Raw genomic sequence first — 26,191 nt, forward strand, 5'->3', positions numbered from 1 at the left:
TGGTTATGAATGGATGCACTCAAATAAATACTATTTCTTTTTTTAAAAACGTCACATATTCACAGAGTCAGCTGGTTACTATGGAATCACATGTGATGTCATAAATTTGACATTCTAAATGCAAACCTAAACTGAGCAACAGAAACAACAGGAAATGGAGCTGGGGAGAAGAAAACCTACATAACAACAAAAGAATATCAGTAGTTAGAGAAATGAGTCAAACATCTCTGAAACAGAAAAAGAAGGTCAGTGAATTGAATATCCTAGAATCTTGCCAAAGAACTGAGGAAACATAGATGTCAGCCCATCATTTGCTCTGGGGCAATGCTTTGCAGCAATCAAATTTCAGAGGATGACCACACATAGAGACAAAAGGAGAAGTAAAGAACATGGAGAGTGGAGGAAAAGGAGATGAAAGCATGTGGTATAAGTCCATCCAATAATCAGCATTCATTGAGCAGATGCTCATATGCTAGTGGTAAGAGGTGAAACACAGTTGCTATCTTTGAAGAATGCGCAGCCTAGTAGGAAAGAGCATACATAAACAAAGTACAATTTGGTGCTCAGTTAAGTATGTACAAAAGACACAGGCAACAGGGAGGAATGTTTAACACTGGGAACTTCTCCCAGGTCATGCTGAGCTTAGCTTTGAAGAACACTGAGGGGAAAAGGCGGTTTTAAGAAAATAAGGGTGGTATACAGAGAAATACAAGTCATTTGGCATAAATAAAATAGAGATAAAATGTAGAGTGGAGGGTATACAAGTTAGAGGTAGACAGGATACAGCATGAGTCTCTTGTCTCTCTAAACGAATGAAGAGTGCATTTGAAAATAAAGCATCAGTAGATTTATATTTTGTAAATATCATGAATAAATCGAGTAGAGAGACCTAGAAGTTGAGAGGATTTGAGGCCATGAAATCTGGTTAAGAGCTGTATTTTAAGATTACATGTCCATAATGATCTAAAGGCCTAGAACAAGGCAATGGTAAAAGAAATGGAGAAGAGGGACTGGATTAAAATATCTTTTGGAGTTAGAAGTGGCAGGATTTTATGGTGGTGGTGGTGGTGGTGGGGTGTGTGTGTTTGGGGGCACAGTGACAAAAAGATTTTAGGATTAGTTCTAGGACTGCACAGCTATGCCATTCTCTTCAGACACAGACTCAATCACTCAACCTGAAATTTTCATGAGTGCAAGACGCAGAGCATAAAGAGACTAACAGACTGCCCTTGAACACCTCAATTTATGCTGGAAGTTGAGCTCCTTAAACAGATAAATAATATTAATCTTGACTGCATTATAGTTACTGAATTGGCAGGAAGCAATAGAAATACTGGTCTAGTAAAATAGTATTTTCTTCCACTGAAAATGAAAAAAAAATTGAATAGGTGTCCATGAAATGAGTTATCTTCTTGTGTTTCCCTGCATGGCCTTCCCTATTAGTTTATTCATAAGAAACCTCTTTTCACTCTTGATGCTATGAATAGTTAGATGATATGGATAGAATACATGCCTGTTGATTGATTTCTACAGGATTAAGGTCTTTGATTTTAAAAATATATTATTGATGAGGCTCAGATCTACAGAAAATTGGTTTATGGGGGAAAAAAAAGAGAAGTTTCAATTCTACACGGCAAATGAAAAAGTTCCATAAGCAGCAAACTTCTGAGTAATGGGGAAAAAACTGTTCTGTGTGAGCAACTCCACATTTAATTCCAAGTGGTACTGACCTCTGGGAAATTCACCCAAAGCATTTCCCCCACTATCATTTCTCAAATGATAAACACTTCATGTCTCAAAATCTATTGGGCTTTCTTGGGGGCTCAGTCGGTAAAGAATCCATCTGAAATGCAGGAGAACACCTGTAAAGCAGGAGCCCCAGGTTCAACCTCTGGGTCAGGAAGATGCCCTGGAGAAGGAAATGGCAACTCACTCCAGTATTTCTTGCCTGGGAAATCCCATGGACAGAGAAGCCTGGTGGGCTACAGTCCATGGGGTCACAAGAGTCAGACACAACTTAGCACCTAAACTACCACCACCTCAAATCTATACATCAACAAATTTCTATATTAAAAATTTGTTCGTATAGTTCTCTGATATGTATTCTTTTTACTCATGCTTGTTAGAACAGGGGAAAAAATATCTAAAATTTATATTTTTTGATAATGGCAAAGAGACAAATTCTAATTATTATTTATCCTTTCATTCCCCATACCCAAGGTTTCTAATGTCCCTGAGGTAAAAAATTAATAAACATTCTTTGTTTCCATATTAAGAATGAGACTGGATCGAGGTACTCAAAAGACAGCCTAGAAGGAGACAAATCTAGAAAGGATTCTGAGAAATCAGTTCGTCTGACCACTCAGGTGAGCTGACCTCTTTAGAGATGGTGAGAGAATTAAAGAGTAGACAGAACAAAAAATATTAGGGGGCAGTTGAGTTTGGGGAGAAAAGACTGAGCTATCAAGATGCGCATTAAGGGATACTTAATGCCCTTGTGGAGAGGTCAAGAAAAACCTAAGAGAAACTAGCTGGTCCCTGCCTCCCAATCTAGCCCACATCCCAGTGTTCATGCAGAACAAGTGGTATAGAAACCTCTGCTCAGCCTAAGGGAAGAGACTGGTCTACGTTCAAATCAGGGAGGGCAGGGGAGTCTGGCCATCACATTGACCATTTTCTGCACCATCTTTCAGATGAGGCGTGCAGTCATACCGAATCACTTGCTGAGATGTTGCTCCATGCGGGGTCACCCATCGTGTAGACGCTGCCTTTGTGCAGCTGAGGGAAAAGTACTTCTTAGCCCCTGCCGCACAATACGTATTTATATTCACATGTGCCTGTTGTGGGAGCAGGGCCGGCAGATCACGATGATCAGGGTGAGCAGAGATCAAACTATTGATTTTGGAGGGGAGCCACAGGCAACCTGGGTGAGGGGAAGGATACGGGAATAGCAATGTCCACTTGACTCTCCATGGTCTCCTCCATCCTGTTCCTCCCAAAGGGAGTGTTAGAGGGCGCTATTCCTTCCCCTGCAGCTGCCTGGAGCCCTGCTGCAGCCTTGACCAGGTATCAGCTGCTTTCATCTTTGCAGTCTGGTCAAAAATGCTGGAGATGTCTTTTCAGCATCTGCTAAATAAGAGGCTTATCCTTAAGGAAAGAAGTGGGGAAAAGGAAGGAAGAATGCTCAACTCTACTAAGCTTCGGATAAGACTCTTAGAGTCACAGGTGAAAAAACATGAGGTATCAGATTTGCTTCTTGGTTTTGGATGCCCTTCCAGGTAGATTCCCACTTCATGGATCCTCACAGAAGTTAGGATTCAATCAGAGCTAGAAAAATACACAAGGGATAAGGCTGAATTACAGGTTATAGAGGGCAGAGACCTTCTCACTGAGCACTGCCATATTTAGCTTGACATGGCTATTTCATCAGCACATGTGTGGAAAGACAGGGGGTGGGGAGGTGGGGTATTACACTTCTGGGTCTCTTCTCTCCTCAAAAGGGATCACAAGAATTAACTTTGCCGAAGTCAGACTCTCGAGGGTACGTAGTGCGAAATCAGTGGTCTCGAACTTCACGGAGCCCATCCACCAGACCTCCATCAGCAGAGGAGTCCAGAAGCAAGAACACCAGTCTTAAGGTAGAGATGGGCATGAAAGGGAAGAGCACATTGCAGAATAATAGTAATAATAACAATAATGTGCATTGATACTTCCTATGTGCCAGGCCCTGTTCTGTGTATCTTCTATCTTTCAGCTAATTAGTGTCACAAACTCCCACCCCCACTAATCCCCAGCGTAAGGAAACTGAAGATTTCTCACTAGTAATGCCCACAGAACTAGATCAAAACCTAGTCTCAAAGTCTCTAAACGGCTCCCTGAATGATTAAACTCCATGGTTTCTCCTTCCTTACTTCACACATTTAAAAACTAATTGAGTACTCAAGACTCAGAAGAGGGGGTGAAAAGGTCAACAAAGGAGATAAATTGTTGAAGAATACTAGGTTGTGTGACGCTGTGAGCCCTTAACTAGGCCTAGTCACACAAAAGAAAAAGTCTGTCATGAGATTAAGTTTTTGAATGCAGAGGGTGACCCGGTCCCAGGCACTGGGAGAAACAATCTGTCTGTCTCTGTGAGGACTGGCTCAATAATTTAACCAAGAAAACCCCATTGACGGAGGAGCCTGGTAGGCTACTGTCTGTGGGATCACAAACAGTCGGACACGACTGGGTGACTTCACTCACTCATGCCTTTGGAAACTTGTGAAACAGTCACAAACGCTGGAATGATATATGGATGCTTAATAATCTCTCGTACACCTTAGTGTAAGAGTCCTTTCTCTAGAAAGATTGCTTCCAGTTTAGGAAGATGATTCTCTCCAGTTGAACTTCCCTGGCACAAGAAACTCTGAAGGGGAGTCACTTGATTCTCTAGCCTGCCGACCTTCCCAGCATTCACTGCTTTAACCACAGAGGGCAAAGGTGGAGACACATGCCCTGAGATGCTTTATAGTGCCTTCAGTGGTAGGGACTTCCAGTCCAGCCACTCGCTGAGTTAACTGGAGGTGGCAGGTGGAGACAGGGCCACGCAAGGTCCCTTACTCAAGCCCTCTGTCCTACCTGGAGGTCTCTGACTAAGCAGGTGTATGTCAACAAAGTGACAGAACATTGCAAAGTGTGTGCCAACTATGTAGGAGCAAGGTAAAGGACCTCCACCCTGTCTATCACAAAAGGAAATGAACAAAGAAAGTGAGAGGTGCTGACCGGGCAGCTGGGGAAAATGAGAGCTGTCTTTGTGTTCACATAACAGAAATGTCTAATATTTGGAGCCCCTTAAGCCCTATTTAAGGGCTTCCCTCATAGCTCAGTTGGTAAAGAATCTGCCTGCAATGCAGAAGACCCAGGTTTGATTCCTGGGTCAGGAAGATCCCCTGGAGAAGGAAATGGCAGCCCACTCCAGTATTCTTGCCTGGAGAATCCCTAGAGGAGCCTGGCAGGCTACAGTCCATAGGGTCGCAAGAATCGGACATGACTTGGCAACTAAATTACTACTACTGCTGCTGCTGCTGCTGCTGCTAAGTCGCTTCAGTAGTGTCCGACTCTGTGCGACCCCCTAGACGACAACCCACCAATCTCCCCCATCCCTGGGATTCTCCAGGCAAGAACGCTGGAGTGGGTTGCCATTTCTTTCTCCTAAGCCCTATTTAAAAGGCGCCGAGATGAACCAGGGTCCATGTAAGAGCTAGGAATGGAACAGAAAGAAGGTGCAGCTCCTTGACGCCAGCTGGACAGAGAGGAGTACAGGGACCCTAAGCAAACATGGAACCCAGAGGCCCACTTTCTTGTTGCAGCTCCCCAGTAGCTCCACGACCTCCCGGACTTCATCCACCTCCCCTAGCCATCGAGAGTCGCAGAAGCAGCTGTCGGCACAGCCCTCGCCACCCACGCAAAACATGCCGCTCGACTCACGGTCTTCCATGTCCCCGGAGGCCCAGCTGCAGACCACGTCCCGGCGCACCACCAAGACTGAGAATCCTGACACCTGGTCTCACAGCACTGGGCGGGAGATGCGCGAGAGCCGGGATAAGAGAGAGTCCCGGGACTCGCGCGACTCCAGGGACACGCACCAGCGGGAATACTCGCGCACGCCTCCCTCCGAATGGAAATCCTATACTCAGCGAAGGATGCTCTACCCCTCTCAGATGGACCACGACTGTGTGTCCGACCTGGCCAGAAAACGAGAGGAAGAGGAGGACGAGGACGAGGCCTACTGGGCGTCTGTGAGAACACTGTACGAGCAGACACCCAACTGCTCGCGCCCCAGGCCGGTGAGCAGGGCCCACCTCCCCTGGGCACCCGGGTTTACCCCCACACAGCCCAGCCCTGAGGCCTGGCTCCTCTCCGTGGTGCACGGAAGCTCACGAAGGCCATTGCTTCTCCTCCCTAAACCTCCCCCTCTGCACTGTAGACTCCAGGGTCCCATTCTTGGCTGTCTCAAGCATCCCAGTCCTCCAAGCCAGGACCACCTATTTGCTTCCCACCCTACCCTAGCATGAGCCCTATTCCTGACCCCTTTGTATCTGTGTGACTGTCCTCCTGTTGGTGCCCCTCTCTGCAGCCCAAACCGAAGCATGCCATCACCGTTGCTGTGTCATCCGGGGCACTCTTCAACATGATGGACAGCAGGAAAATCCACGATGAGGAGGGTCTGGAGAAATACATGGAGTATCAGCTTACCCACGAGAATGTCGTCCTGACCCCAGGGCCGGCCTTCCGCTTTGTCAAGGTACTCAGCAAAGCTGTCTCTGGCCCTCCAGGACTCTAGAGGGCAGGCAAGGACCCATGCCAACCCTCAGGATCTCATCCAGTTTTCCCTATCATTCCTAGTCCACCCTTGTCATTCTTGCCATTTTCAAGTTGACCCTAGGGCACTTTTTATTTTCAAAGAAACTTCAGCACTGTTGAGGGAGGGACTGCAGCCCGGGATTTGGAACTGTGAGTCCAAATCCTGAGATTTGTAACAGAAAGGATCATTCCCTCCACAGAAGGAGCAATAACCAGAAGCAATAATGAGTTTACAATTCCAGGTAGTCGAAATGAAACACCCCATTCAAATAAGCTGAAATTCACATTAGCTTCTCCTGCCCAAACACAGCACGTTAAAAAAGTCAAGATGCTCTTGGCACATAGGGGCATGGTTTTAATAGAGAAAGTAATCTTGGAATTTACACTGAAATGTATAGCACTTCTAGCTCTGATCCCCTATACAGCTTATACAAATATGATACAATAACATCATAACCAGGCAGAAACAAATGACACCTCCACTAGTTGTAAGTAGAAAGTAGTTATAGAGCATAGTGGAATCACTGCAGGAAACCACAATCCTATTCTAAAGACTCACATTTAAAAAACAGACAAAATGCTCACTTTGAAGGCACTTGTGCTAACATTGGAATGACCATTAACATGGCCCCTGTGCAAGGATAGCATGAGAACTCTTGAAGCAGCCTGTATGTTTCACAATAAAAAATAATCATCAGATGACCAAAAAAGGCAGGTTTTATGAATCAAAAACAAAAATAGACAAACCCTAAAAGGGTTAGCCTGATCCTATGTCTACCTCACAGAAATAATTCTAGCAAACCAAAACATCACCCATCTTTCAATAAACATTCGCTGAGGTCCTTTGTAGGAGAGGCTGAAAATACTGAAATGAATGGCATAACCCTGCCTTAAAGGAACCACAGTCTCTCAGAGAAGAGCCTTTGGAGCTTGAATTGGACACCTAAGGCACCCGTTCCCTCCAGACCCCCGATGCCCACCTTGCCTGGCCCTCCTCACTTACGTTCATGTTTGTAACCTGCAGGCACTGCAGCATGTCAACTGTAGACTCCGTGAGCTGTATCCTGACGAACAGGACTTATTTGATATTGTACTGATGACTAATAACCATGCCCAAGTGGGAGTGCGGCTTATAAACAGCGTCAATCACTACGGTAAGTAAAATAAATACCGTGTGGAGGAACAGCTTGCTGCTCTGGAAGAGAGAAGCCATGTTATTTTGCTCGCCATGGCCTAACTAATGCAGCCTCTTTGATACTGACACCCCCTTCTGCGTGAGAATGTTTATTTGCCTATGTCAGAACAAGAGAGGCCATGTTCATTTTTAACTTCAGCCCAGAGTCGGGCCCAAAGCTCTGGACTTAACTTGTCAAGTGTGAATTTCAAAGTCTTAATCCCAGGTCCTGCAATATATTTCTCTGTTTTATGTTTTTCACTTCTGAACTTGACTTCAAGGAGCCGTCAACCTAGGGCTTTCTCTGTGTGATCAGACTTCTTGCTCACCACAGATGCATGTTAAAGGTTTTAAGGTTTTTACCTTTCCTTTCCACGCTTAACATCTGACTCTCCCCAGCTGCTTGCCCCATACATCAAATTCATACCTATGCCAGCAAAACTGTCTTTATTCCTTTACGGGGAAAATTTGTTTGACACTATTCTCTTCGTGACATCTCCATCAGTGTGTTAGAGAGTTTCAAGGGAGGTCCCCATTTTTCCTCTTATGAATTTATCTGACTTATGTGGAGACCTTTAGCCTATTTGCTAAGTGACATATCCAGTCTTACGGATATGTCCAAGCGAAAATAAGATTTAAATTTGGTAAAGCGGTTATCCTTCAATTAAAAATAAATAAGTTTAATTTAAAAATACTTTTATCACTAAATATAAAATTACTTTCTAGACAGTCTGTACCAATTCATGCTTTCATCCATAGTGTATGTAAGTGCCTATTTTACAGACTTCTCACCAGCATCTAGTGTTTTTTTAAAAACTGTTGTTGATTCAGAAGGCATTTAAAGGTCTATTAATTTTTAGTCTGATAATGACCTCATTTAAAATTTCAAGTCAAGAGAGATAATTTCAGACCTTTTGTTCTTCAGTTTTAGGGAAATAGTTTAAATCCTATCACTACTGGCTATTGCACTGTATGGTTACTAAGAAAATACAGAAATGGTATTTAAAAATAGAGCCACATCTCAATTGGCCCTCTCATCAAGTGAGGATGCTATAGCTGAAGTAAAGGTGCACTGTTCTAGCCTAGACAAGAGTCAATGTTCTCTAGTGGGCTTAAACAAGTATTTATGTCTCAGTCTCCTTTTCTATAATGAGGATAATAATGCCTGCCATAACAGCTGTTTTGACAGTAAACTGGCATGGCCTATCTGGATATACTTCATAAATAATCATGCGCCAGACACACCTACTGTTATATAAAATAGCTGAGACATTTTTCAATATTGGTACTCTGAAGGTAATTCTAAAATTTCTTTAGGCACTCAGTTATTCTGAAGGCAGCTTTCATTTGCATTTCCAGTAAGCATGCCGTCTTTAGTCTCTGCCATAACAAAGTCTTTCTTGCCTGATAATAGGATTACTAATTGACCGCTTCTGTCTGACTGGAGGAAAAAGCCCCATTGGCTATTTGAAGGCATATCTTACCAACTTGTATGTTTCTGCGGATTCTGAAAAAGTACTAGAAGCAATACAAGAAGGTATTCCTTGTTTTTTTCTTTCTCATTAATAAAGAAGTCTCACTAGTGTTTCACTGGGCTTCAATGATTAGGTTGTTTACATCATTGTCATTGGATTTTCTGCTAAGATGTTTCCACAAGTGGCAGCCCTTAAGTTTGTCTTTTAGAGCTTTGACCTTCCTTGAGGTGGACATCTTCAGTGATCGTCCTATACCGATTTTACACTCTCCCATCCCTTATAGCAACAGAGGCAGCTCAAAGACAGCTCGTTTGAGATGTGTGGTTGTGAAGAGGAGTTGAGTTGTCAGGTTATAGCCAGAGAGGAAATTCAAGGTCTGGGAGGACTGTTCTTTGTTTTGTTTTAAATAGTAGATACCAAAACTCATGGTCCTAAGAAGACTATTTATTCATTTCAATGGTCTGCCAGGGATCGCCTCTGCAACAATGTATGACAGCGCCAAGGACGTGGCTTACTGTGACACACAGCTCCGTGTGGTCTTTGATGGGGACGCCGTCCTCTTTTGTGAGGAGCCTGAACATGGTACCAAGGATCATGGGCCAGACAAATGCTTCCAACACGAAGCTGTAGCAGACAATAAGCCTCTTGGTCAGGTAGGTTCAGTGAAAGCTACTTAATTCTGATCTACTTATTTTCCAACATATAGATATAATTATTTATTCACTGTGATGATTTATAAATTTTTTTAGGCACTTTTCACTTCTTATCCTTTGTAGCCTTCTCTCTTTCCTTCATGAACTCCTCATTTTAAAGTATCTGCTGCCAACTTTTTTTTGATTTTAGTGTTCTTTTATCCTTTTGGAAATATTTCTATCCTCTTCTCATGATAAAGAGTTCATCTCCTCCAAATTATAAGTAAAGAGAGGTAATACAGCTTACCAATTAGCCAATTCTACATAATAAGTTCTCAAAAGAGTAAGATCATTTCCAGCCAGTCGGTAAACTTGTTGAACCTCTCATCCATGACCTCAAACTCCATGAAGGCATAACATGATTGGGAAAAATCTGCAAAACTGAGAGTTTGAATCCAGTCAAATAATGAGCCTCAAACAAGTGCAAACTATGAACAATGAATCAAACTGAAATTAAAATGTTAGATTTGCGGAAATCAATCCATGAATTGAAGTGTTAAAGTTGTGGTCCAAAATAAACAAAACCTACAACTTTGGAACCAAAGGAGATCTGAATATCAGAATTTTCTCCAAACTGAATAGGAAACAATAGATCATTCAGGTTTAAGCTGTGAATCTTACCAAGACCTTTTTTTTATTGGCATTTTTTTCTCAGCTCTTCTTGAACTTAAGATATACTTAAATATTGTTAGTTTTCTTACATTTATAAAACTATCAAGAGACTAGTTGAAAGCTGAATGTTTTACTAATTTACCGCACATTACAGCTCAAGTGCTATTTAAATTCTATGTGTTCATGTGTGTGTTTAACTTCATAGTCTCTTCCTAAATAGCTTGTTTAGAAGTCTTGAGCTCATGTCAAGAAGTTGTTCAGTGTTAACAAAGTTTACTAATAAGAGGAATACCCTTTGTTATAATTGATATGCCTGCTTTGCTGAAATTTAGAGCCAATTGTATATTAGCCTTTAAATATTATTAAAATGTACAAGATCTCTAAAAGATAGCATTTAAAAATTCTGAAAATAATTATTTCAAGATAATCTTAAAACACCATTTTTCTCATCTCAGGGAAATAATCAAACTTTCTTTTAGATTCTGTACTTATCAGTTCCTTTTTTCCATATTTTAAATCATTTTTCCCATTAAACAATTGTGAAGCTCAACACTAGTTATTGGAGAAATACCCAATTAATTTTATTAAGCATACTTGTTTCCATAATATGGTCCTTCTGATGGTGGAAAAATATGCTACTTTTCATAAAGAAAGGGTAGCTCTTCTGTGAAGACCAGACTTTGCCAGATGTTTCCACTGATGGGAAAGAAGTTTTGAGGTATGATTCCTAGCCATGACTTTCAATGATGTTGGCCATGGGGCTTGTGGTTTGGTCATAACAACATCCAATTGTCTCAAATGGAGATCTGAGAGTCACCAGCAAATGGGACAGCTGGACAGGATTAATTTATCCACTCTCATTGTCTCCCGATTTGATATGTCTCATTTCGCCATTCTAGAATTGTGATCTCCGTGTATGTGTGTGCATGCGCACATGGGTGTGTATGTGTCTATGTGTGTTTTAATCAGAGTTGTTGAGGTGTACTTCATATATAGTATAATTCATCATTTTTAGTGCATGGCTCTGAGAGTTTTGGCAAACATACGTGTACAGACACAAAACCATGATCAAACTCAAAATACTAACAAAATTCACTTGTGTTTCTTTGTAAGTCATTGTACTCCCTCTCTTTAGGATCTGTCAACCACTAATCTGATTTCTGTCCCTAATGTTTTGCCTCTTCAGGTATCATACAAATGGAGCCCCCAAAGGATGCAGTCTTTTGAATTTGACTTATTTTACTTCAAATCGTGCATTTAAGATTCATTTATGTCATTCATGTATCAGTAGCGCATTCCTTTTTGGGCTGAGTACTAGCCTGTTCTACGGAGAAAGCAATGGCAACCCACTCCAGTACTCTTGCCTGGAAAATCCCAGGGACGGAGAAGCCTGGTAGGCTGTAGTTCATGGTGTCACTAAGAATCGGACATGACTGTGCGACTTTGCTTTCACTTTTCACTTTCCTGCATTGGGGAAGGAAATGGCAACCCACTCCAGTTTTCTTGCCTGGAGAATCCCAGGGACTGGGGAGCCCAGTGGGCTGCTGTTTATGGGGTCTCACAGAGTCAGACACGACTAAAGTGACTTAGCAGCAGCAGAGGCAGCCTGTTCTATGGATGGACCATATGTTTTTAGCAGTTTACCTACTGGAGAATATTTAGGTCATTTCCACTTTGGGACATTTATAAATAAAGCTACTTTAAGCATTTTCACACAGGATTCTGTGTAACATAAAATCTCATTTCTCATAGGTAAATGCCTTGGAGTAAGATTTCTAGGTCACAGGATAAATCTATGTTTAACTTTAAGGAAACTATTTTCCAAAGTGGTCATACCACTTTGCATTTCCATGAGAGATCTTTTTTTCTGCATCCTTGCCAGTATTTGGTGATGTCAGTTGTTTTTCATCTATTTGTTTTAAGCTGTTTGGTGGTTACATAATAGTACCTCATTGTGATTTTAATTTGCATTATTCTAATGACAAATGATACTACACTTGATCAGAAAGTGGAGAGTGAAAAAGTTGGCTTAAAGCTGAACATTCAAAAAACAAAGACCATGGCATCTGGTCCCATCACTTCATGGGAAATAGATGGGGAAACAGTGTCAGACTTTATATTTGGGGGGCTCCAAAATCACTGCTGATGGTGACTGCAGCCATGAAATTAAAAGACACTAACTCCTTGGAAGAAAAGTTATGACCAACCTAGACAGCATGTTGAAAAGCAGAGACATTACTTTGCCAACAAAGGTCCATCTAGTCAAGGCTATGGTTTTTCCTGTGGTCATGTATACATGTGAGAGTTGGACTGTGAAGAAAGCTGAGCACTGAAGAGTTGATGCTTTTGAACTGTGGTGTTCGAGAAGACTCTTGAGAATCCCTTGGACTGCAAGGAGATCCAACCAGTCCATTCTGAAGGAGATCAGCCCTGGGTGTTCTTTGGAAGGAATGATGCTAAAGCTGAAACTCCAGTACTTTGGCCACCTCATGTGAAGAGTTGACTCATTGGAAAAGACTCTGATGCTGGGAGGGATTGGGGGCAGGAGGAGAAGGGGGCAACAGAGGATGAGATGGCTGGATGGCATCACCGACTCGATGGACGTGAGTCTGAGTGAACTCTGGGGGTTGGTGATGGACAGCAAGGCCTGGCATGCTGTGATTCATGGGGTCGCAAAGACTCGGACATGACTGAGTGACTGAACTGAACTGAACTGAATGACAAATGATATTGAACATTTTATTAAGTGGTTATTTGCCATTATATGTATTCTTTGGCAAAAATTTCTGTTCAGATCTCTTGCTCATGTGAATTGGGTTGTTTTTCATTTTATTATTGAGATCTGAGAGTTCTTTATATATTCTGGGTACAAGTCCTTTATCATATATTTCTTTGCACATATTTTCTCTCAGTCTGTGCTTGTTTTTAATTCTTTAAATATTATTCAGTGTCCTTCAATTAGCAGAAACTTATTTGTTGCTGTTGTTAAGTCACTCAGTGGTGTCCAACTCTTTGAGACCCCATGGACTGTAGCCTGCCCGTCTGTCTGTTCATGAGATTTCCCAAGCGAGAATACTGGAGTGGGTTGCCATTTCCTTCTTCAGAGGATCTTCCTGATTCAGGGGTCAAACCTGGGTCTCCTGCACTGTAGGCAAATTCTTTACCATCTGAGCCACCAGGGAAGCCTCGGATTAAAATCTACCATCTTCCTATTTTTTTGATTTGTTTCATCTTTAGTAACTTTAATTTGTTTTTCCTTTTATTATTTTTGCTTTTTAACTTATCGTACATGGGGGCTTCCCAGGTGACACCAGTGGTAAAGAATCTGCCTGCCAATGCAGGATATATAAGAGACACAGGTTCAATCCCTGGGTTGGGACAATCCCCTGGAGGAGGAAATGGCAACCCATGCCAGTATTCTTGCCTGGAGAATCCCACGGACAGGGTAGCCTGGAGGGCTATGGTCCATGGGGTCACAAAGGGTCAGACACGACTGAAGTGACTTAGCACTTGTTGTATATATTGTATGTTTTTGGATTCCTAAAGTTGCATAACGATTAATGATTTATTACCTATGTTAGATTTTATAGTAGTTAGCATCAGATATATAATATACAACCTTAATTAATAACAGTCTACTTTCAAATAATATTATGCCACATCATGTATAATGGAAGAATCTTACAATAGTATACGCTTAATTCCTCCCTCCCATGTTTTGTGATACTGTCATACAGTTTAATTTCACCTATACTATAAACTCAAGTTTTGTTTTTTAAAATTAAGACTTTATGATTGTATCACATAGCAAAATCCAATTCTCTGTCCTGTGCCAGAGGTACAGCTAAAAGTAAGTGTTCAGAAAGGTTGAAGATAAAAGTAAGTGTGAAGTAGGATATATATAAAGTACAGTAAATATAGACAAGATTGGATTCAAACCCTGAAGAAATTGAACAAGATAGAAAAGTACACTTTATATAAATATTAAAATGTACAATTCTACAAAAATAAATAAATTTTAAAAGTAGTGCTTTTGGTTCAGTTCTAAGCTAAACTTTAGAGTAACCCCATTTTCCCATGGATGGTTTATGTCTGTTGCCCTGGTTCAACTTTTTACAGAAGCTTCTTTCACTCTTAAAATATGTGTGTTCAAATGATAAATTATATGGCCATCCTATTTTGTATTCTAAGAATGCAAGGATGGTTCCATACAAGGAAATATAATCACAATAAACGAAGGAGTTTCAGCACTGTATTACTGGTCTATACTGCATGCTTCATGCAGTATTACAAGTTTCTTATAAATATCTGCTTTTTTAGCATTCACTTCCTTTTGCTCCCTGGATGACAGCTGTGATATATGTTCCTTTTGCAGGGTCCCTTGAAAGGCTTTATGGAAGATTTAGGCAGACTGCAAAAGAAGTTTTATGCCAAAGACGAACGGTTATGTTGCCCTATCCGGACCTACCTGGTTACAGCCAGGAGTGCAGCCAGTTCAGGCGCCCGCGTGTTGAAAACCCTTCGCCGCTGGGGTCTGGAGATAGACGAAGCTCTTTTCCTTGCTGGAGCCCCCAAAGGTCCCATTTTGGCAAAGATAAGGCCCCATCTCTTCTTTGACGATCATATGTTCCACATTGAAGGGGCACAGAAATATGGCACCACCACAGCTCATGTACCTTATGGAATTAGTCAAAAGTGAACAATCAGGGCTGGGGAGGAGAAATAAAGCATCGAATCTGGTATTATGGAAACACCCTTGGATCCCGAGGGTAATTAGGTATTTCAGTAGACTAGACCTCACAACTTTGTTCATTTGGAAAGGTTTTCTCTTGAGTTTTTAAAAACATTTTGAACTCTCAAGTTACCTTTAAGCTACTTCCGTTCGAGCTGTCAATGCTATTGATAACATTGCAACTACCTCCGTGTATAAGTCATAGTGATGACTCTAGAGTAAGTTTAGAACTTGCAAAAGGGCTATGTCAGAAGCCTACTTAGTTTTACATAGCATTTCTCATTTTTGGGTGTTGGTAGCTAGAATGAATCATTACCCATCATTGTTACAGAAGAGTGGGTCTTCACAAATGGAAAGAGAGGGGTTAAGTACATTCTTGAAAACTGGAGCTTTTTAGTCTGTGGTCCCTGCCTTTCTATCAATGCAAAAATGAAAATACCACTCTACCTGCCTGAGTATACCAATTTTGATATTGCTCATTCAGAAATAAAGAAGCTAGTTATTCATACAAGTTACTTTCATCCAAGATAAGTTCCAGACAGAGCATCCTAGAATTCTTTGAAGCTTATTCGGTGGGTTCATTGCCTCTGGACTACACGGCTTCATATCTGAAGTCTCTGGCTTTGGTTCTGGCAGGTAGGTCCAATGTTTGTATGAGGAAAGAAGTCTTGGCTACCACTTCAAAATGTGACAGTAAGTGTAGTTTCCTAGGTTCATTGTTGTCATTCTATTGTGATTTTCGTTTACAAAAAAAAAAAAAAGAAGCAGCAGCATTGATTGGTTAGTAATCGTAATCTACTACAATGTTAGAAACAATGAGCTAGTTATTTTCAATGGTTACTTTATTTTTCATCAAAGCAAACTTCATGACATTATTACCTTCCCTTTTTTTTTTTTAATCAATGAAGAACCTAACACTCAAAAGGATTAAATAGTTTGACCAGCGATGTGCAGGTAATAAATGGTAGGACTAAGATTCAAATTCAGATCTCACTTCAAAAGCTATATGCTATTTCTCTTCCTCATACCCTCTCTTGCTCCTTCTACTCCATTTCTTCTCTACCCCACCCACATATTCCATCCCTAGTTCTAGTAAACCAGACCGCTGCTGACACAGACTTTTTGATCTGCTTCCTAACTGGATGTAAGCCAGTCTAAAATAATATCAGTCATTATGCTTTCTGAGTACCTACTCTTTTCTATGCATTCCCCAATAATAAGGCCACAAGACAGACTCAGATATTATCCCATCCCATCCTATTTAACAATCCCTTAGAAGAAATCAAATGTACAAGTTCAAATACCCAACACCAGAGGGTTAAGTCTTCAGTGCCAACTGAGGATCACACATGAGGTTGAAGCAGAGATCTATATGGGCTGGAAGTTGTCAGGAAATGAAGGTGGGCTTTGAAGGATGGGAAGATGTGGAAGGAGAGAAAGGAAGAGAGAGAGGAAACATGTGCTCCTGTCTCAGTGAGTTGGAGAGGCAGCTTCAAGTTACAGGTATGGTGGAATAAAGGCTTCCCTTTCAAGACTGTTGTTCCCGGTGCTCGTCCCATCTCTGAGCTCCATTCTCAGCACTCATAAGAAACTACCTTCTGGCATCCTACCCGTTTGCTCTTTGTATTAATATAATGCCTTGGGTTGCATTTTAGATCCTTCCCAAATATAAGGAAATGGAGGAGGGATTATCAAAATCATCTGTGGAGTGTAGTTCAAATTATAAAAGTTGTGTGTCTCTTCTTTTGTCCTGAAGATTTTAGAATGGAAGCAAGCAGGGAGGTCTCTGTACCAGACAGTAGGCACCCTGAGGGCAGAAATAGTACCCTATTTCCTTGTGACTCTCACAGGGCACTGGGCCTGGCACACACTAGAAGGGTGAGTAGATAAATGTATTCCAGCTTAAGAGTAACTTGGCCTAAAGTTTGAAGTTTGCAGCTTAAAGATGTATCTCTATGGCAATAGCCACCCCCACCTCCCTCATTTCTGAAGGATTTTACAATGTAAAAAACACTTTCACTTCCTTGTTACATTTAATATCCTTTGCAAACAGGAAAGAAGACACTTGTGGATGAGCCTGTTTGTAAGTCTATATGTACAGTAAGTCCAAGCTTTCGACAGTGTATCTCTCACAGTGTCCCATTATACCATCTGAGGATGACTTTTTATACAGTGATCAGTGCTACAATAGTCTTCCGTTCCCAGATCGTGGTCCCCAGATCAGCCGCATCAGAATCACCTGGGAACCTGTTAGAAATGCAAAGTCTCAGGTTCCATCTTGACTTCTAATGAATTCGAAACGCTAGTGCCTGGACCCTGAAATTTCTGTTTTTACGTGTCCTGCGGGCAGATCTATTCTAACTGATTCATGCTGCTTAAGTTCTTAGCATCAGCTATGGGGGTGGGGGTGTGTGTGTGGGGGGGAGCGTTTCCTCAGACTTCAGTTCCACAGGGACCATCCTTCAGAGAATGAAGGTAAACTGAACTGAGGGTTAACAAGTCCCAGGTGATCTAAACGGAAAACACAGTAAACTAGCTCTGAATTGTGGGATTTGTAAAGCAGCCTATAAAGAGATTCGTAAATTCAAAGTAGTCATTAGGCATTCCCACAGGCAAGGCCACCACCATTCTGGGATTTCCGTGGGCAGTGATCTCAGGAGCCTGAAAATCTAAGGACCTGTGGTCACCCTCCTCTAGCGATGCGAGCCCATTCCACCGAGGCACCGCAAACGCGGACATTCTTAGCCAATCAGGTGTCCTCGGAAAGGAGACTACAAGTCCCAGCATGCCCCACGCCGCCTTCAGGAGACGACGAGCCGCGTGCCCAGTGTCCTTTGCGTACAGGTGGCCGGGTTTGGACCTGGCAAGCCGCGACGCCGGAAGTCCCGTGCAAGGGCCGGTGGGCCCTCGGCCCCGGCGGCTATGGCAGTGGGTACCGCGGCAGCGTTACTGGCTGCACTAGGTGGGATCCTGTGGCTAGCCGCCCGGCGGTTTGTGGGGTCCAGCGTCCAGCGGCTGCACCAAGGCGGGGACTCCGGCCTCATGCGCGGGAAGACCGTGCTGATCACAGGGGCGAACAGCGGCCTGGGCCGCGCCACAGCGGCCGAGCTGCTGCGCCTGGGGGCTCGAGTGATCATGGGCTGCCGGGACCGCGAGCGCGCCGAGGAGGCGGCGGGTCAGCTCCGCCGCGAGGTCTGCCCTACGGGAGGCCCCGACTCGGGGCCCACCTCTGGCGGTGCCGGCGAGCTCGTCGTCAAGGAGTTGGACCTTTCCTCGCTGAGCTCCGTGCGCTCCTTCTGTCAGGAGATGCTCCAGGTGTGGGGCTCGGGGCACCTGCTGGAGATCCGCGAGCGGCCATTGTGGGGGGTCTCGGCGGACAGGGCGGGCCCTGGAGGGCCATGGGTTGAACGAGGAAAGGACCGCCCACAGTCGAGGGGGTGTGACCTTGGGAATGACCGAGGCCAGGAGTAGAAATGATCGAGTGATGGAGGCGGCTGGGGAATTGAAAGCTGGAAAAGTTGGTAGGGCAGTCTTCTGTCTTCCAAAAATGTTGGGGGAAAAAAAGTGGACCCAAGAGGAAAATAAGCGAATTTCTGAACGTTTCCTCTTGCCATGTGAGGACAGCCCAGGAGGAGACACGCCAGTTCTCTGTTTTTTCCTGTGTCCCAAGTGACTCTTCTGCACTAAGCCATCTCTCAAAGAGCCTGAGAGCAGATAGGGGAGGTTGCTCGCCAGAGACCCTGAAGCAAGTCTTTTTTTTTTTAATTTTTCCCTGCTGGAGTAGGAAGTTGCTCTCTGCCACCAGTGAATTCTTGAGTAGTATCCTTAGCGGGGACTTTGGCCTAATTTTCAAATAGACTGGAGCTTGGAATGCCAGTGGTCATGTGCTCTAAATAGGGACCGAAATAAAAATATCATACCTAGTATTTATTGAAAATGCCTGTGTGCCAGGGGCTGTTCTAAGCATTTCAGATATATATATATATATATATATATATATATGCTTCTAATTTTTAATGAAATTAAAGTGACTTTGGCTGCTATTGTCATCTGGTCCTCACTGTAACCCTGTGAAGGCATTACTATCCCCATTTTGCATCATAAGGCTACTAAGGCATAGGTAGGCTAAGTAATTGGCCCAGGATCTCTCTAAAGCCCTTGCTTTTAACCCCTGTACTTCTGCTGTGTGCCAGTGAGGTAGAGGATTTACTTAGATAGTAAATAATATACTGAAATGGATGTCCTCTGCTGAATTTGTGATAGAAGGGTTTCCTGCAGAGATGACTTGCCAGAGGTCTTAAGAAGAGTGATGTCTAGAATTAGCTGGCATAAAAATAAAGGAGCCCATATGGAAAGAAGTCTCCTGGGTCTAAAACAGAAGCTCCATACAGTTCTAATTTTTTCATGATGCCTTTGGGTCAAAACAAATACCTAGTTTATTCATTAAGTAACTAGGTCCAAACAACCTATTAATTATTTCTATAACAATAGCTGTTGGGAAAAAAAAAATACACATAGCTGAAATAAAAGATATTTCATTTTTTAATAACCATGATTATCATAACCATCAGTATACTATTGGGAAATGTGCATCTGTTCACTGTACCAGCTTGTTGGAATCAGATTGGACTTTGCCACCCTCATTTCTGTTCTCTGCTGATTTTTAACATCATACTTGGATTTCTTACAACAACTGCTAAACACTCCCCTTTGCAAAGATAGGACATCATCAGAAGGAATATAGAATATATTATGTTGAATATATTCAGTATAAAATGTTGAAGCTGTGCGCCACTTGGAGACTGTAGTTTTTGAGATGTTGAGCAATATATTGTTTTGTTTGCCTTGAAATTTAAAACACTCCAGATCATCCTGAGAGTTCCTTGTGACTCAGGGTTCCTTAATGCACAGTTGGGAAGCTGTTACAGATCTAAAGAGGTTTGTTTCATTTTGTTTTTAGGACTAGTATTTCATTATCAAGTAAAACAGGTTTAGAAAATAAGAAGTAATAGTTTATAAGAGATGTTGGAAAGATCAAAAGTGGACCTTCCTATTCATTAAAGGTGTAGATGGGGCAGCAGTATATACTTATTCCTTGATACTGTGGTTTTTTATTACTTTGAAAAGTAAAGGCACTTGACAGAACCAATTAAAAGTTAAGGAGATAAACAGATAACAAAGTTGTTGTCCTTCCTGCTAAGTATGTATTAAGTTCCTTTCTGGCTCTGAAGTTCAGTAGTTCAGTGACTATAATCAGAATTCAAAAAAAGGAAGTGTAAATTTCCCACAAGTTGGTATTCTTGGTATTTATCTCATTTATCTTCTAGAACTTAAAAAACAGTAAATGATAAAGTCTTAAAATACACAAGCCCAGCAAAGAATGATGGCTCAGAAATGATTAATACAGGAAACTCTTCCAAAGGATTACTGAAAAGAACACTCCTTTCTTTCCCCCACGGGTGAACTTTTGCCTTCTTTTTGAAGTCGACTATTGGAAAAGCAAAAGGTGCTGAGACAGACAGAATGAGAAATAGTTAATCCTCTGACAGGTAGGCTCTGATAACAGTTGTGAAATTTAACACATTTTTCTTTTCACTTATGTTTGGCAAAGGACCAGTAATATTTGAAATTTGACCTCAGATTTATATAATTGTGGGTCATCACTGTTTCTTTACACCTGGAACACGTTGTATGTTTCTTTTTTTTTTCCTCTGCCTATCAAAAGAGACAGAGGAACCAGGAAAGGATGAGGGAAAGCCACCTTACATTAAGTAAAGAATTAAAAGACTTCCCTTTTAGGACAGTCTAAATTTTAGGACTTTAATCTGGAGGGATGCAGAAGGATATGATCAAACTGAAGAACTCTTAACTATATAGATCTCCGAAGCTGGGGGCCCTTTGAAGCTTGAAAGCCTTTCATATAGGAAAAAAGAACTGTGAATTCTAAAATCGTAATAGAGGTCAAAGGTGCTTTTGGGGCCTACCTCCTGTTAGTCTCCTTTGCTGTTTTTGTGAGACTTGGTATATCTGATTCATGGTGGTGTTTCTGATATTTGTATACTTGTATAAATATAATTTTTGTCTTAATGTTTCTTTGATTTATTCATGATGTTCTCTCCAGTCTTAATTTGTATCCCTGATGCTCTCTATTGCTTGGCCCAGTTGCAAGGAAACAACTTGAAGTTGCTCTATCTGCAGGGTGCCTTTTACTTTTAGAAAACCAGAGTAAAGCAATCCTGACTTACCCCTGGGAGTGAACAGTGCTGACCTGTCTTCTGCTGTAGGTCCACTTTCGAGCTCACATTGGTTGTCTTGCTTTGGTTTAAAAATCTCAATTAGAAAATCAGTCTAGCTTACCAATTAAGAATAGGGCCATTGGTGTCAATCTCACCTTCAGATTTTTGTTTGCCACTGAGGAGCCCTGTGATACTGGATAGATCACCTAACTTTAGTGCTTCAGTTTGCTTATAGAGTTGTTAAGAGTAGATGGTGATAACATGAAAAGCACAAGTCAGGCGCCTCGTACACGTTCAAGTTGTCATCGTCTTTTTTTTCTCTCGGTTGTTAAAAATTCATAGAGGCATTTTTTAGAATTTTAGTAGTTAGTGGGAATTTTTTTTTTTTAATTTCGTTATAGGCACGTTTAAGGCCTGTCTTCCTAATTCTGCCCTTCTCTTTTTGCCATTTGAAGGAAGAGCCTAGACTGGATGTTTTGATCAATAACGCTGGAGTCTTCCATTGCCCTTATATGAAGACTGAAGATGGATTTGAGATGCAGTTTGGCGTGAACCATCTGGGACACTTCCTACTCACCAACCTTCTCCTGGGACTCCTGAAAAGTTCAGCTCCCAGCAGAATTGTGGTCGTTTCCTCTACACTTTACAAATACGGAGACATCAACTTTGAAGACTTGAACAGTGAACAGAGCTATAATAAAAGCTTCTGTTACAGTCGGAGCAAACTGGCGAACATTCTTTTTACCAGAGAACTCGCCCGCCGCTTGGAAGGCACCAGCGTCACTGTGAATGTGTTACACCCTGGCATAGTGCGGACTAACCTCGGGAGGCACATACACATCCCACTGTTAGTCAGACCACTTTTCAATTTGGTGTCATGGGCTTTCTTCAAAACTCCAGAAGAGGGGGCCCAGACTGCAGTGTATTTGGCCTCTTCACCTGAGGTGGAAGGTGTTTCAGGCAAGTACTTTGGGGACTGTAAAGAGGAAGAACTGTTGCCCAAAGCTATGGATGAGTCTGTGGCAAGAAAACTTTGGGATATCAGTGAAGTAATGGTTGGCATATTAAAATAGGGACAAGGAATGGATGAGAGCTATTTGGAAAACCGGATGTCAGCCCTCTCTTTAATCAGGAATGGTGTGTCTTGGATCCTTGCTGCTTGAAAATACAGTTTTGGTTTTACAATAGTACTGCTAAGAGATTCATAGAGGTATTTTTAAGTTACTAAGAGGTTATTATTTGGAGAGCATAAAATTTCCCAAAAGATGTTTTAAATCTATATAATAAGCATATCAACAAGTATCAGTGATATGTTTATGCATGGATTACAAATATTAAAGAATTTAATGACTTGAAATAGATACCTTGAGAAGTTTTTCACATACCTGTGAGTTTTATGGTATATTTAGTGCTAAATATCTTAATGATGATACTGGCTTTTGTGGCGAAATAATATGCCTGGTGTGAAAGCACAATTCTTACTTGGAATAAATTTACTGATACAGATTCTTAATCGTGTGTTTCTTTAGACGCTTCACTGAATTTAGTCCTTTATCATATCACTAGCCTCTACCAAAGGTGTGCCCAGTGTATTTTCTTCCCACACATTTTCACACTGCTTTAAGAAGTAATATTTCTAAGATATTAAAATTTGAAGTATTATTTCTAAAATTTGAAGTATTATTCAAATATAGAAGCTGCATGGGTAAGCCAGATTATAGCAATGCTTTGAGAATGGAGTTCTCAAAGGCTTTTCCTGAAAGAAATTTGTGGAATTTAGTAGTTTAGAAGCGATTTCCAGTTAAACTTTTTAATATACTTTTGAGACTCTCCCTGAACTGGCCACAGGCTTACCTTGTACTCTTCACTCAGTGCTGTCCAGTAGGATTTTCTGTAGTGACAGAAATAATTCTGTCTGCACTGTCCAATATGACAGACTCTAGACACATGAGCTTATTGAGTACTTGAAATTTAACGAGCAATTTAGTACACTAATTATTTGTTCATAACTCCAATTAGGCAGTTGGGATAGGAATTATCCAAGGAAATATGTTCTTACTAGATTTATTTCCTCAAGAACCAAGTATCATACCTGATACACAGTACATATTGAATAATGAATTATGTATGAATAAATAAGTATTAAAATTAAGTAGGAATATTATAGGCATCCAAAATAATTTTAACTATCTGTTTCAACCATCTCACAATATTGGAAAAGTGAATTATGACAGTTAAGAATAGACTGAACTACACAGAATTTAATGACCATTTTGACCAGAAGCAGTCCTGACTGTAATATCTGGTTACCAGTATCAGTTCTTTTTAAGAAAGGCAGCATCTTGGCAGAGGGTATAAAAGGTCTGTTTCCTCTTAGGGCACTGGGCTGTGAATATGAGAAGCACTGAGTGTTTGTATCATCACAGGTGTGTCTGTGCAGGTGTAGTCATTATAGCTGTATCATGTTCTTTGAAATGTATTAAAAAAAAATAATCCTAAAGAAGACCTGCTGAATTTAGAAATACGGGCAGGAAATACATCAGAATGCAACCTGGAAAAATGGAAGCTAATAAATCTGTCCTACACCTTGACTTCATTAAAAAGGAAACTTTTTTTTTTTTTCATTTAATACCATCTTTTCTGGCTGTATTTTGATACCTGATGCTTTTCAGGGGATTTGGGACTTTTTTGTAAGAGTTGAGCCTTTCAGAGTTCTTATTTGTGGCACTATAATAAAATTGGATATATTAACTTATCATGGAAAACTAGAAACTTATCTGGAAACACCAACTCTTCAGGTCAAATAAGCTGCCATTTGGAAGATGTCCTTCCCACATGGTGTTCAGTGGACTCGAACCCTAATCACTATAGTAGAACTAGTTAGATTTTGAAGAGTATTTAAACCTTTTGCTTTCCTTTCCCCTTTCTGTTGACTTACTTCTATTTCACTGGACAAGAAAATAAGAAAAAGGCAGTTTTGTTACTGTGTTACTCTTACCCTTAGCAAACTATTGTTGAGATAAGCATGTAACATGCCATACAATGGAATAATTGATTTGGAAACCCATTGGTTATTGACTTAATCTTTTGAAATGCTGATGTCTATTTCAAACAGGTTATTCTGAAAAGGTGAGACTTCTGGGTCTTCTGCCTCAACTTTGCTCAGAGTAACTATTTTATATAGTGGGATTCTAAGTATTTAATTAGGACAGTGACCCCACTACTTAAATATACCACCATACTGGGTTTAATGAACAACTCTGTGACCTTGCCAAGTTATTTAACCTCTCTGAGCTTTTGTTTTCTTGGCTCTGTCATTGAGACAATGAATGCCTATTTTGGAGGATTGTTCAGTGAAGAAACCAACAGAGTAAAGAGTTTAACAAAATGCCTGCCACATGTTCATTTACTCTTCCCAACGTACCTTATCACTGTACTGTTAATCAGTTCAGTTCAGTCGCTCAGTTGGGTCTGACTCTTTGCGACCCCATGGACTGCAGCTCTCCAGGCTTCCCTGTTCACCAACTCCTGAAGCTTGTTCAAATTCATGTCCATCAAGTCGGTGATACCATCCAACCATTTCATCCTCTGTCGTCCCCATACTGTTAATAGTAATTAGTTGAGTACACGTAATGGGAAAAAAAAGGTCTAAATCAAGATTCAGCAAACTTTTTTTTTTTAAATGCTAGATTGGGTACATCCCTGGTGGTCCAATGGATAAGATTCCACACTCCTAATGCAGGGGTCCTGGGTTTGATCCTCGTTTGGGGAATTAAGAGCCCACATACAGCAACTCAGCCCACACACAGCAACTAGAGAAGACCAAGCTGCAACAAAGACTAAGCACAGTCAACATAAATAATTTTAAAACATAATTTAAAACAATTTTTATAAAAGGCTAGATTGTAAATACTTAAGGTTATTAAGCCACAGGTATATATTATTTTTCTGCTACATATTCTTTTTTTGACAATCCTTAAAAAATATAAAAACATTCTTGGATCACTCAGGCCATACTGTTGTACTTATGCAACATCCAAATATATTCTATTTGTTTTTAAGACACGGTGTAAGCCAGCAGCTCTCAAGTACACTGTTACTCCCGTTTTCTTAATAAGGCTCGTGTTGTTTCTCTTAATCATTCTCATCTCATTTGACTGTTTGCTTGCAGACCCAGGAAGTGGAGAGAGTGTATTTTTCAAATCTCTCTGCAGCTCCAGATTCTGGAGTGAGGAATAGCAGTTATCTGCTTTCAGCTCCCTCTCTCACAAACCTGCTGGGCCTGGCCTGAGATCTGAGAGAACCTGTATTTAAATATTTAATTGATTCCAAATGTGCTAAGGAACACTGCAGTGAATACATGTTCCTAGTCACTCTTCAGGAGCTTGGCCCCACAGAAGGAGCTTCACATGTTTCCCAAACCTTCTCTGGACAGCAGGGAGTTAAGTTAGTTACAGGTTAACATGGAGGAATAGAGAATATTCCTAAAGGAAAGTTAGAGGGAGCACTCAGTGTTATACAAAGAGTTTTTGCTACGGTAGATGTTTAATCAAAGTACAGTAGAAGCACTCTTAGCCAGCGATCATGTCTAACAGACTGGCTATAATAACCAGTTCTCTGTTCTTTTTGTAGAACACGGTGACTGATGCCCACAGCTGGGGATGCACTAGGTTGGCAGCCTCCCTCTAGCATATCACTGGAACTTCTGCCCCAACCTGTTCTGTGATACATTTAGGAAGAGTAAGTTCTGTACCATTCATTTACTTGTTTAATAAATATTTATTGAATACCTAGAATGTGTCAGGCATTATTCTAAGGTTCGGGGTACCTAGGAGGCAGCAAAGGAAACCAAACCAAACCAAACCTACACGTGTATGTTAACTATTCCTCTTATTAATCACACAAGAAGTTATTAATCATAAAGCAAA

General features: G+C 41.3%; 2 protein-coding genes across 2 annotated transcripts; both read left to right on the forward strand.

Annotated features, from left to right (window-relative positions):
- Nucleotides 1-212: 212 nt before the first annotated feature.
- NT5C1B (5'-nucleotidase, cytosolic IB) lies at nucleotides 213-21,743 on the forward strand. Its single transcript, XM_052648409.1, has 11 exons — nucleotides 213-245; nucleotides 2,277-2,366; nucleotides 2,694-2,876; nucleotides 3,501-3,638; nucleotides 5,349-5,825; nucleotides 6,116-6,283; nucleotides 7,367-7,496; nucleotides 8,931-9,053; nucleotides 9,460-9,644; nucleotides 14,671-14,942; nucleotides 21,716-21,743. The coding sequence occupies exons 1-11, from the start codon at nucleotides 213-215 to the stop codon at nucleotides 21,741-21,743; spliced, it is 1,827 nt and encodes a 608-aa protein (XP_052504369.1).
- Nucleotides 17,878-22,769, forward strand: RDH14 (retinol dehydrogenase 14). The gene is made up of 2 exons (XM_052648410.1): nucleotides 17,878-18,342; nucleotides 21,719-22,769. Exons 1-2 carry the CDS (start codon nucleotides 17,950-17,952, stop codon nucleotides 22,334-22,336), a joined length of 1,011 nt encoding a protein of 336 aa, XP_052504370.1. The 5' UTR covers nucleotides 17,878-17,949; the 3' UTR covers nucleotides 22,337-22,769.
- Nucleotides 22,770-26,191: the final 3,422 nt, after the last annotated feature.

Source organism: Budorcas taxicolor, chromosome 11, assembly GCF_023091745.1.
Source record: "Budorcas taxicolor isolate Tak-1 chromosome 11, Takin1.1, whole genome shotgun sequence".
In the NCBI taxonomy this organism is placed as follows: Eukaryota; Metazoa; Chordata; class Mammalia; order Artiodactyla; family Bovidae; genus Budorcas; species Budorcas taxicolor.